Consider the following 12,696-nt stretch of genomic DNA (forward strand, 5'->3'; position numbering starts at 1 on the left):
GTGTGTGTGTGTGTGTGTGTGTGTGTGTGTGCAACCTAGGTGGGAGGAGATGGGTGTCATATTGTGCAAGTTGTAGTTTTATACACTGTCTGTGCAATAAATTATTTATTTATTTTGTGAAGAACGGCGTACCTTGTGCTTCTGCCATTTTGTCACGTGAAAATTCTGGTTCATTTGGGCTCCGTGGAATTAAATTAGTGTAACCTTATTCGATAAACAGCACGGGAATAGCATCGCTGGTTCACAGGCCTGCAGCAACCGCTCGGTGTGGCCTGTGAAAAAAAGTATTTAGTTCGGCCGTCTTTGATGTCTCGGGTTCAGTGTGCGACGGGAAACGTCGGGTGCGATTGCATCCTGTCCTGAGGTTGCTGTCCACTCGATATTAAAAAAAATTCTTCAAATTAAAAACAACAAAATGTAAATTTAAAAAACTACTACAAAGCTGCGGATTCATAAAGGCAAAGATCGTATCCACATACCACACGAGGTTTTGGCCTAGATGAGGACATGTCCATTTCTTCTGGCCCACCAAAGTCGCGTATCGCAGGTGCTGACACCTCCATTCCATTCTCTTCCTGCTGTTTGAGACGATCCGCCACAGACTGTATGGCCTGCACCCACTCCTCACTGCTCTCACCCACAAAATGATTCTCGAGCTAGAAAATTCCTTTGGTGCTAAAAAAAAAAAAACGATAAAATGAAAATAAATAAATAAATAAATAACCATTGTCCTCCTGTGTTATCCATGTACCATTTACGTACCTACCTGATATACCATTCTGCAGTTCAGTTGGAGTTACTTTATGTTCAACTGCCCAACACCTTTATGCTACTAATATGATAGTTTTAGATTTTAGAACATACAACACAGGAAAATAAGTAGAGACAAGAACACAACTACAACGTACAACACAAGTAAAGAGAAAAATGTAAGAGAAAATACATATTTACAGCAGTTACCAAACTATCAATTACCAACATCTGTTTTATGTTTTAAAGAAAGGTAGGTACGTTATGCCGATGTTGATCCTACTGACTTACTGGATTTCAAGACAACGCACAGTTTATGTGCCCCTATTCCCAGTGTCTTAAACTCCAATATATGGGTTGCATTTCAAGGGATGTTTGGACCAATGGTTCTCAAGCACAGCCTTGAACTAATTTAGAGTGCCTGACTCAATCAGATGACTAAGAAGAGAATTTCAATTATTTATACAACAAACAGAAGTATTCAGTTCGGCTGTCTTTGAAGTCGATAATGTGGTGCATCAGTGAAGGGTCAAGGCAATCCCTAAAATGCAATTTCTTATTATCCACACCACAATGTATGATAATGAAATGCTTAACACCTGGGTATTAACTACCCTCCTTAATGGTGCAATGTGCATTGCAAAACCAATTAAAATGAGAAAAATTACATTAAAAAACAATTTCATTTCACATAAAAACTTTGAAAGAGACCTTGAACACCATCCTTTCACCATTTCCCCATTAAGTTGGGGTCGCTGATCAGAGTGTGTGGTATATTTGACCAACTGCCGTTGTAATGAACTTGGACAGAGTGCTGGGGATGTCACATACTATTTGTTGCAACACAACATAAAACCTTTGATCTCCATCAACTAATGCTAGCAAATGGATCCCTCAGGTTTAATGTCCGGCCAGTGAACGGCATACTCTGTGAAGCAACGACCTGCCTGCGAAGCACTAATCAGACGGTTTATCGTCGGGTCGGGAATTTAACCAAGACTCAACAGTCGAGGTGTACCATCTCTGCACTACCTCGTTGATCAATGACGTATGTCATCTGAAGACTTGTAAACCTCTTCAGGGTTATGGTACAAGGAATGGTGTGCCACCATTGATTGCAGCATGGATTCCTATCCACGGGGTGTGCTTACTACACAGCGTCCCCTCTGTTTTCCACAAATAAATATGGAGATGTAGTGGGAAAAAATTACAGATAAAAGGAGCAATTACAAAAAATAAGAAAACCTCTGGCGATGCGGAGGCTGCACAAGGCAGACCCAGCCGCTCACAACAGGTTTGGTCGTACAGTTGCGTCAATAGATACGAGAACATTATTGCACCATCGACCTGTAATAACGCTCTTCTGCTTATGACAACAAAGTCACCGTGCTATACCAAAGGAGAACGCAGAAAACCCAGGCTCGACAAAGGTACACCAATAACCACAATGCATCAAAAATAAATTCTCCATTTATTCTATAACAAACCGTTCATCTGGAGTATCCACGTGAAATGTCCTCTCTATGACAGACGTCCATTGCAAGCAACGAATGATAAAAGTATTTTGCCGTGGGCGTTCCGTCTTCATGAGTTGGCACTCTGCACGTGGAAATTAGAAGATTTCAGATGGGTAAGGGGAGGGAACAAGTTAATGACGGTGAGAGATACTTTAGAAGAGTAGGGTTGAAAGATCCCATGACATTCTCATCAGCGGCTTTTACTTGGAAAATATCGACCTCCACCACCCAAAAATCCAATATCTTCAGCAATAATAATACTCCTGTGGCATACACAATAGCAGGATGTAAGAAAAACATCCCTATTTCGGTTTCATCAACTGTACGACCCTTGATACCAAAGCAAGCATTTTTTCATTGTAATTTAATGAAAGACCTGGATGCACATCACGTCATGTATACATGAGTACTTCTTAAAGGGGTTCCCAAACACAACTTTTTTTTCTTCTGAAAACCATTGAAGATCATTAATCACGTTCTAATTTGAAGGGGGGGGACTTGAATTTTTTTTGGTCAATCACAAAGTGTCAAAAAAAGGCCTAGTCAATTTTCGACTTCGCCAGTGATGTCACATCTGGAATCCATATTGATCCGAATGGCGGTTTTATATTGAGAAACAGTGCAGGTCGAGCTCGGATTCAGATACTGATTCCACAGTCATGAGCAACACTGACAATTCTCAGAATGTTGAAACTGATCATTGGGATTTTGAAAAACGAATTAAAACAAAATTAGCAATGGCAACGCTTTTGGGGGAATCGTGGAGCCAAATTGTTTTGAGCCTTCTGCGAGCGATTCAGATGAAGAAGGCAGAAGTGTTCATGAAGTTGAAAACGCAGATCACATTATCACTTCAGCTCGGTAGGGTTTGATTTTCCGTTCAATTAACAGCTTATAATGGAGGGATTTTACGTTAATAGATAAATCGATTTATATATTAATCGAGCAGAAATACCCACCACTGCCTGACAACACGGGCACCACTCGGCATACTCGAACATCGTCGACAAAATGGGCGACGAATGCTTTGTCCCACCATCGCAGGCTGACCAGGTATCTTGTATATTACGAGATTGTCCCATTTCATACTTTTCCCGAACGCCATTTGTGTCCGTGCCGTGTCCCACCGTCTTGTCCATGAGGTGTTGATGTGGATTGTGGAGGGTGGAAGGGGGAGTGTATTGTGGGGGGGGGGAGGTGGTGGTGGGTATTGTAGCGGTGAGGATTGTGGGGAAATGGTGGAAGGGGAGTGTGGGATGGTGGTGGGTATTGTGGATGGGGGGGGTGTGGGTGGGGTGATGGTTGATGGGGGGATGGTGGAGGGGGACCCTGAAAGTTTTAGTGTCCTGGGACAAATCATCTCGGAGTCGATGATACATCCATACTTTCTCTCCAGGAAAATAGATGGTGGTTCATTTCATTTGTAGAAATTTGTGTTGAGAATAGATAATAATTATTTGCAGGTGCTCTTGTGGTAACTGCCGGGCAGTGGCAACAGGTGTTTGATTCACCGCTCAAATTGTCCGTGTACATGTGCTGGAAGCTCAGTAGAGATGGTGTTACAGTTTTGAGCGTCGACCGTTTCTTCCGCTTAATCGTGGGGATGGCATCCTCTCTCAATCGTGGCAGATAACCACAAGATCTAGCCATCTCTGTTGTTTCGTAACACTGCTCTGTAACATATTCTGAGCACAAAAGCAAACAGTTTGTAGGCCCGATCCACACTCAGGTAATTTCAGACAAACCTTGTCCAATTTCTGACCAACTTATGGTGTTTCGGCCATTGGTGGAGCATGAAACCATCTCGGTTTGTCGAACTATTCAAGCATCAAGGACGCATTGACTCGGCATATTTGTGGAAAATCGAAAATTATTCACCGTTTTAGTTCAATCGTACCGCGTATACAGGATGGTCTCCTTCTGTGTGTGACGTCACAGCAAATCCGAGGAAAAAGATTTTGACTTTTAATCGCAAGGTCACCTACTTTATAATTCGGAAATCAGAAGACACACCATTTCTATTTTGTGGGGTATGAAGGGATAGATTAGCGTCGAAGTCGTCTGAGCATTTGGGTTCGCCTTTAACGACGACCGAGAGGTAAAAATCAACGAGTTTTTCTTATTGCTGTCAATCATGGCAAAGGGATGCTGATACTTTTCCCAATGAAAGACTCAGAAGTTTCCTTCCATGGATTTCCTCAAGAAATCAATTGAAAAAGATATGTGCACAGCGGAGTAAAAAACAAAACAAAACAGAGAGTTGGAATCCTTTGCTGCACGACAGGGTTCAACATATTTTGCCGATGATTAACAAATTTAGATTTCTCCACGTGTCCAAGAGAATATCGGACAATCATAGACCTTTGTGAAAGAGAAACCATTTTTATAAAACCGGGTGATATCTCATCTCGTCTGACAACCGCCAACAGCTTTTATTTTTGTGGGTGTGTTACACACCAATTTGGAGCTGACTGGTTTAACTCACAGTGATGAGATAGCATCACCAAGAGCAGCACGTTTTAAAATGTAGCGCTCAGTGGGAGCACTGACGGTGCTCCACCCCAGCAACAAGTACTCTTCAACGATCACCAATTAGAGGAAATCAAATTCAAAATAAATCTGCACGATTAAGCAGGTCATTGGAGATGCAGAGGCCAAAAAGGGATAAAACAATCAGAAATTAATAATCCACACTCAAAAGGATAAATATGCATGCAGTACTTCATTACCACATAAAATCCAAACCCCAAACAAACTTTGAAATTTAAAACAGAGTTAAGAAACAAATGTCCATACTCTCAACAGAGAAATTGTTGAGGGGTTCTTGCTGGTCAGCATCCTGGGGTTTTTCTTTGTAGCCGATGAACGAGCCGTCAGTTTTCAGCAGAAAGTATCGCGCTCGCCAAGTCTTAATGTATTCACCTGAAGATAAAAGCATGTGGGCATCAGTATGAAAATATAAATGATTGTTTTTGTACATATGAGGGCTGTTCAAGGATGACATGGACTTTATATTTAATTACAATTTTATCTTCTTCTTTAACGGCCACCATTATCCCACCTTTCTTGTGGGGTTCTCCGGGGGAGCTCGGGCCGAGTCTTCATGAACCGGCTACCCAGGCCTGACATTTGACTAGTTGGGGCAGGAATTTGGAATATGGCCATGGTGCCAGTGGTAGCTCACCTACTTTTTGTGAAGGACACCATGGGATCTTAAACGACAAGCAACGAATGCTAATAGACAGGATGTCTGTTTAACATCCATTCATGGGAAGGCACACACATTGAAGAATCACGCTGCCTGTGAAACACCAGGCTGACGGTTGATAGCTGGGTCGGGAATCAAACCCAGGCGAGACAGCTTAGAGGTAAGAGTGTGTACCTCTAGGCCATCCTGTCAGCCCTCTTTTTTTTTTTTCTTTTTTTTTTTTTTTACAATTTTATATGTTCTGCAATTACACTGTCCATCAATCCATTGGGACCATACTCTGTGCAGAGCGTCGGTGCTACCGAAGAAGTCTCCTGGGCTATTGGGCACAATCCTGGATGGGTCACCACTCCAACGCAGAATACTTGAATGGCTCAATCATCCCAGCAAGCTGGTACTCAATTTGCCGACCTCGCAAGGATGACAGGCTGAGTCAACCTCCTGGTGTATTTTAATTCAGCAGCCAACGGGGATTGAACTCAGGACCCTAGGATCCCAAGCTCACCATCCTAACCATTAAGCCAACACCAGGCATATTATATTGTCGACCGAAGCAAATTATACGGGAAATGACATCAATGCTGATCGAAGTGCACCAATTGCCAAAAAAAAGACTTTCAAAGCCAAGTAAATTGACTGATGCTGTGGCCAGCAGTGAAGCTGCTGACACTGTATTAGGCAGTGGGCAATTCTGTGTTTTTCACATAATAAATAAGCCGGTTTGCCAATTTAATATTTACAACTTGAAATTCTTAATTGGTAATGGGTACTTAAACAGGATGGAAGTTTCCTTCCATGGATTTCCATCCCGTGTTGGTCAGAACTTTTGCAGTGCAGCAAGTGTGGGTGGGGAACAGGAATCCAGACACCATTTCAGTTAAGAGGTGTGTGTGTGTGTGTGTGTGTGTGTGTGTGTGTGTGTGTGTGTGTGTGTGTGTGTGTGTGTGTGTGTGTGTGTGTGTGTGTGTGTGTGTGTGTGTGTGTGTGTGTGTGTGTGTGTGTGTGTGCGCGCATTATTCGTTCCCACCATGGAGAAAAACAGCAAGACATCAGCTGGAAAACTCAAGGCTTAAACAACCTCTCTGAAGTTCTGGACAACCCTCTTCCATTTTTCAGATGACTCCACATTGTGTCATACATTCCACTGATCGACAGACTGCAGCTGCATCACTCTCTGCTGATCCAGAATTGATTAGGTGCTGATCTTATGGAACATGTCCTTCAATCCCAAGCCTGGTCTCAAAAGCCAACTCCAAATTAGGCATCCTCCATCATTCCAGGTCATTCGTTGAAAATCAAGACTACTCATAGCCAACACAGCCTTTGCCCATTGCTCAATGGAGTACTGCTCTCCCCTATGCTCCAGCATCACATGTATCTCCTGAATTATTTGGAATCTAAAGCTCTCAACATTATGGGAATCTCCTCCGACGAGGCTGAAGCATCAGGCCCGTTGTTCTCACATCGCAGACAGATAAGTGGCCACTCGTATATTTTCCTGCCACTCTTCCGGTTTGCCGAACCCTATTCTATCTTCATCTGCTCCCTCAGCACTTCAACCCTCCCAAGCACCTTCAGGATGCAGATGTTCTTCCAATAACCCCCTACTGGTTAAATTCCAAAAACGTTAGGCTTTCCACCCACCTGAACTCCTTTTTTTATTTGATGTGTGGATTTTTCGGAATGTGGGAAAGCCATAAACACAATATTAAAGTGACTCGTTACACAATGAAGAAAGATAAGCAATACATAGATGGTGCCCAGGTAAACTGTCCAAGAGCCCGACTTTGCTTCACCGTAATAACTGCCCTCAAAGGGAAAATTTAATGATTATACCACTTGTGGGGTTGAGTGAGGAGGCAATCAACCATCCCTCAGGTAGTCCAAACCTAATACATTGTGATTTTAATCTCTGTCGCCCACTCAAAACAATAACTATATGGCATCGAGTTTACGAATTATGAAGACGTCAAAGCGCAGGTCTCAACTAGAAGGGCACTCAGTAGAGCGCAGACCTCCCTCCACGAGGCTGATTAGTTTACGTTTTGTATCCCACCATTAGGGTGGATCTAGATTCGGACCTGAACTAAAATTTAATTGGCTTGTTCTTGTCACACCTAACCAACTCAACCACCAAGTTTCGTCCGAATCCGTCAAATAATTTTTTGAAATATCGTGCTATACATCGTTTTAGCCCGATCAATTAATGGTGAAGAATCACTTTTAAAAATTCTCGGATCCAGATTGAGATCTTCACTAAAATCGAATCAATTCTTCCTTGTTACATACCCAACCTGCCCACCAAGTTTTGTCCGAATCAGTCCACAACTTTTTGAGACATCCTGCTTTATGTCATTTTGGCAATATCTCTCATGGTGAAAAATCACCTATAAATTCTCAGATCAGGATCTTCACCAAAATACAATCATTTTGTCCTTGTCACGTACCCAAACTCTCCAGCAAATTTTGTATGAATCCGTCCACAACTTTTTGAGATATTTTGTTCACAAACAAACAAACAAGACAGACAGGGGTGAAAACATAACCTCCATCCACCTTCAATGGCAGAGGTAACGAGAGGGGGAGCACTCGGTAGAGTGCAAAACCTCCGCCGCCAATACTGCAAGGTCACTCAAGTGAACCTGATATCCTATTCATTGAATTTGACGTCAACAGTGCTCACAGAATTATAGTTTGCAACTTTCCCTTTTACACACTCAATTCATGAGTCATAACTCGATTCCTTGAGACAGAAATTGATTTTACGTGGGTATATCCACCTGAAGTTCCAAAATCAGCCGCAATTATAATTTTGGCATGTTTTTTGTTGGAAATCACTGATAACATGAAGAAATGCAAAAAAAAAAAAAAAAAAAAAAAATAAAAAACATCTAAATTTGGTTGAAAAAAGTTGCAAAAAATTCTTTTTTCTCTAACAAATTTTTTTTTGTCGGGGGGGGGGTTGGAAATCACTTAAAAACATGTAGAAATGCAAAAAAAAAAAAAAATACAAATAGTTTTTCAAAATTGCCGCCATAGCGGCCATATTGGACTTTGGACCAAGTCCAAAATCTAATGGCATGATCCTTGGACCATACCTAATCCCCCCACCAAGTTTCGTCGAAATCCGTCGAGGAGTTTTCCGTAATACTGTTCACAAACAAACAAGCAAACAAACAAACAGAAAGGGGTGAAACCAGTAACCTCCAATCTTCGATGGCAGAGGTTAATGATGCAGCAGACCCCAGTCCCAGAGATATTGTTACGAATCTGCCGCCCGCCCAGCGTGCGAACGACCACTTTTAAACCGAATCGCAGCAGGCTCGCCCACCGGACGGACAATTCAGTCACGACTTTCCGGAACAACGCCGAAAACCAGTCACGGGTGTGCTCCAAGTGCACACCATGGCCGAGTCAACACTCTACAGGCGCGCGACGGTCAATCGCCGAATTATCGATATACCTAAGTATTCGCGTGGGCAGACTACCGAGAGACCGCACCTCAGCGAGGTCTGCTTGGACACGAACCGCTTAAGCAGTCCGTTCCGTTCTGGGATAACCAAGCGGTGTATTATCGCGAGACCTTGCAGGACCCAATTCTTTTATCGGCTATTAAAAAGCCCACTATTATTCCGAGAGCAATACGGCGGTTCAATGGGGAAAGAGGACACGACGAACGGGTTAACATTCACACAAGGACATTTATTTATAAAACGACACATATGCAGTCATGCATTCAGGTATGCAAAACACTAACATGCACGTAAGCAGAAAAGCAATGGAATTGGCAGGAAGGGACAAGACACGAACAAGGCAAAGCACTACAACAGTCTATTATTATTATTCACAAGCACTTACACAGTTCTACTTTATGGGACACGGTGCCACATCATTCACACAAATAAACAACGAAAAGACACCCTCAAAGACAAGGGGGTCAGACTGGGCCCATAGGCCTTTATTACGTGGAGCTTGGCGGACCGAAGGAGTTCCACGAGACCGTTGCCGGTTACCTCCACCCTCGTGGTGCCTCGATGGGGCGACCCGCGACGCTCCTTCCTCACAGCAGCTGGCGTAACCGTGGTTGCGCCCAGGCCTTGCCAAGCGGCCGGGTGAGTCGGGCCTCAGCCGGCGACGCGCTGAGAGAACGAACGGGTTTTGATGCTCTTTCAAAGTTGATGCTCTTTGTAAGAACCTGTCCGTTCCTCAGCGACTCTCGGACTGTCCCGAAGCCCGATCCCCTCAGACCGTTTGGCGCTGGCTGGCGAGCTCTCTCCGGCTCTCCCCACACGAACGCGCAGGTCTGCGCGGCACAGTAGGCTCAGCCACGCTCTCCGTCTCGTGTCCTCCGCTCCCCTGGACTTCGCCCCGCCTGTGTTCTTCCGACTCCAGACGTCACCGACCGCCTCCAGACTCTCGACTTCGAACTGACGCTCTGCGCGCCGTTTTATAGGGTTCGTGAGACGAGATCTGTCCTCCGCTGTCTGACCTCCACAGGCCCCGCCCCTTTTTCTCCTGTGATCCCAATTCCGACGCGAAGCCTCCACAGAGCGGACGTGCGCGAAATCACCCAAACTTGCTCGGAGAGCGGACGTGCGTGAAATCACCGTCGCTGGCGCCAACTAAGAAACCCCGCGTCTGTTTGCAGCGACGCTGTTCGCTGGGGACTCGCCGCGGCTGGTGCAAAGATGGCGGCGTTTGCGGAGATGAAGGTGAGGCGATGTTATTCGGGTGGGGAGATGCGGTTTAGGAGATGGTGGGGAGATGTTGTCTTTATGAAGGCGGTGTGGAGAGGGTGGTTAGTGGTGGCGTGGAGAAGGTGGTTGGTGGGTGGCGTGGAGAAGGTGGTTGGTGGTGTGGTTGGTCCAAAATAACGATAGTAAAGAAAAACGGCTAACTCAAAGATCACAGCCCTGTCCACACGGATAAATCCCATTAAACAACGGTGGGGAAATCTAACTGAACATGGACTTATCGGCATAACTGAACTAAGGACCTATATGGTGTTCTGCGAATTTCCACAGCCGTAACAATATATTTGCAGGTTGAATGGAGATGTGACCACATCAACGAGGCAAGTATCTATCTGTAAGCAGGCCTTCAAAAATTAGTAATATTTCCACTTCTCTGTATTTCCGATTTTATAAACGAACAAGGACAAATGTGTCCAAGAGCAGCGTCCTAAAGGTTTTGTCGGCTAAAAAAAAATAAATAAAAAAATAAAAAAAAATTTTTTTTTTTAAACCACAACAACAACAACCGATATTTCGTCACGTGCCTTGATTAAGCCAATAGCGAGACCCGTCATAATGTATTTACGAAATTACAATACGATAAATGGAATAATCTTTAAATAGTAACGTGAACTTTTAAGCAAATGTCCGAATATATTTAAAAGTTCATGCTAGACGCTCTCAAAAGGCACCGTCAATACGAGGATGTGTACATGTGCTTAGTATTTAAGGAGATCCGGATCTTGTATATACAAGAGCCGAGTCCTAGAGGTTAAGGTTTTGTCTTCACAAGAAGAAGAAGAAGAATAAGAATAAGAATAAGAATAATAAGAAGAAGAAGAACAACAACAACAATGCCGAGACGCTGCTAAAAAGTCCACATCAACCTTGAAATCCCCTCGTAGATTGGGGTTAACAGCAGATGTCTATTGGTGAAAAATAATCACTAACTAATCAATGGTACATTCATGGACATCAAAATGTTCTCATTGTTCGGAGGGGTTTTCTTGCACATCTTGCCCTAATGCAGTTATCCGGAGGGCAGCTGCACAGCAGGTACCCCCACGGAGTGGGTTTTCAGATTTTCTTGCGTTTTGCAGAGTGAAGGGTTTTACAGTGGCCAGAATGCAAATCCTGCCACCAACCTCCTAAAAAAGAAGTAACCCAACTGCAGGAGGACATCCACAGATACAGTTGAGCACTAGATAAGGATCGCCATTGGCTCAGAAGGTACCTGTGGCAGGTCACAGAAATAATCTGGCCTGACCTGACTATTTCCAACAGGTCACAATTTTAAAACGATCTTCATGAAACTTCACCACATGGTAGAGTTCGTCGTAAGCATGAAGCCCATTGTTTTTGAGGTCAAGAGGTCAAAAGGTAAAGAAATGTCAAATTTCTGAAATCCTAACTTTTCATCCGATTGATTAAAATTTGAACAGGATTTGCATATCAGGTCACCGATTGAACCACCAAATATTTTTGAAGTTAATCAAAGGTTGACATCTTAGGTGAGATCTCTAAAATCCAAAATTTTCATCCCATTGACTTGGAATTTGAGAGGATTTGTACATTCACTGAATTCAACGAGCAAGTATTTTTGAGGTCAACATTGGCCAAAAAGTTTAGATAGACCAAATTTCAAAAATTGTCAATTTTCATCCATTCGACTTGTAATTTGAAGAGAATATGTATATGTATTTTGTCAATGAATTCAACCACCTATTATTTTTTTAATGTCAAATTTGTTTTATGGATTTCGCAAGGAAAGTGCTATGCACGACATGTTTGTTTGTTACCCTCGCCGAAGGAGAGGGTATTGCATTTGGGTCCACTTGTTTGTTTGCACAGAACTTTCTTGTTTTTCTCAGCAACTGCTTGTCAGATTGCAACGAAATTTTCACCATTGGTGGGACTTCTCATTCATGTAGAGTGTTTAAATGATAATTATTATGTCACAAGTAACGTAGTGTGACAGCAATGTTGGAAAAAGGGAAAAACTTTAGACCTCTGTATCTCTGAAGCCACACTCTGGATAAAATTGAAACTTGGCACATAGCAAGTACTCCTCATGGGGAATAAACATGATTTTTTATGACGTCATAGGTCCTTTGTTATGTCAATGCACACATATAACGCTACATACGATTAGTATGAACATGTTTGAGGGTCATGTAGAGATAAATTGGTCGATAGAAAAAAAAAACCTTCAAAGATCTCCGAAACAGCTGAACAGACTGAGGCGAAACTTTACAGGTATGACCACCTATCCATAAGGAACAAAATGTTCCCACCCTGTGATGTCCTAGGTCACAGTTTGCCAGGTATATTGGATCTACCCTAAAACCCGTAAAAAAGAAAAAAAAAAAACATTTTATCTTCCAAAACGTCTGGACTGATTGAGGAATAACCTCACACACATTCCCAAAGACTTGGTGATACCAGGGCTTTTACGAATAATAGATAGTGTAGGTCAAATGGTCTGTCT

General features: G+C 43.1%; 1 protein-coding gene across 7 annotated transcripts in view; it reads right to left on the reverse strand.

The window, feature by feature from the left end:
- Window positions 1-12,696, reverse strand: part of LOC147020506 (RAC-alpha serine/threonine-protein kinase) — a 46,342-nt gene that overhangs the window by 19,896 nt on the left and 13,750 nt on the right. For 6 of the 7 annotated variants that reach the window (XM_085895897.1, XM_085895899.1, XM_085895896.1 and 3 more), the window contains exons 3-5: window positions 5,064-5,189; window positions 2,238-2,349; window positions 480-627 (exon numbers count right to left, since the gene is read on the reverse strand). In XM_085895897.1, coding sequence (XP_085752023.1) covers window positions 480-627; window positions 2,238-2,349; window positions 5,064-5,189 — 386 coding nt within the window. Of the gene's footprint in view, window positions 1-479; window positions 676-2,237; window positions 2,350-5,063; window positions 5,190-12,696 lie in introns of those variants that run through there. The other variant, XM_085895903.1, reaches the window with a different exon arrangement.

The sequence above is a fragment of the Eptatretus burgeri genome, chromosome 9 (assembly GCF_056783735.1).
Source record: "Eptatretus burgeri isolate ZD-2024b chromosome 9, Ebu_testis_v1, whole genome shotgun sequence".
NCBI lineage: Eukaryota > Metazoa > Chordata > Myxini > Myxiniformes > Myxinidae > Eptatretus > Eptatretus burgeri.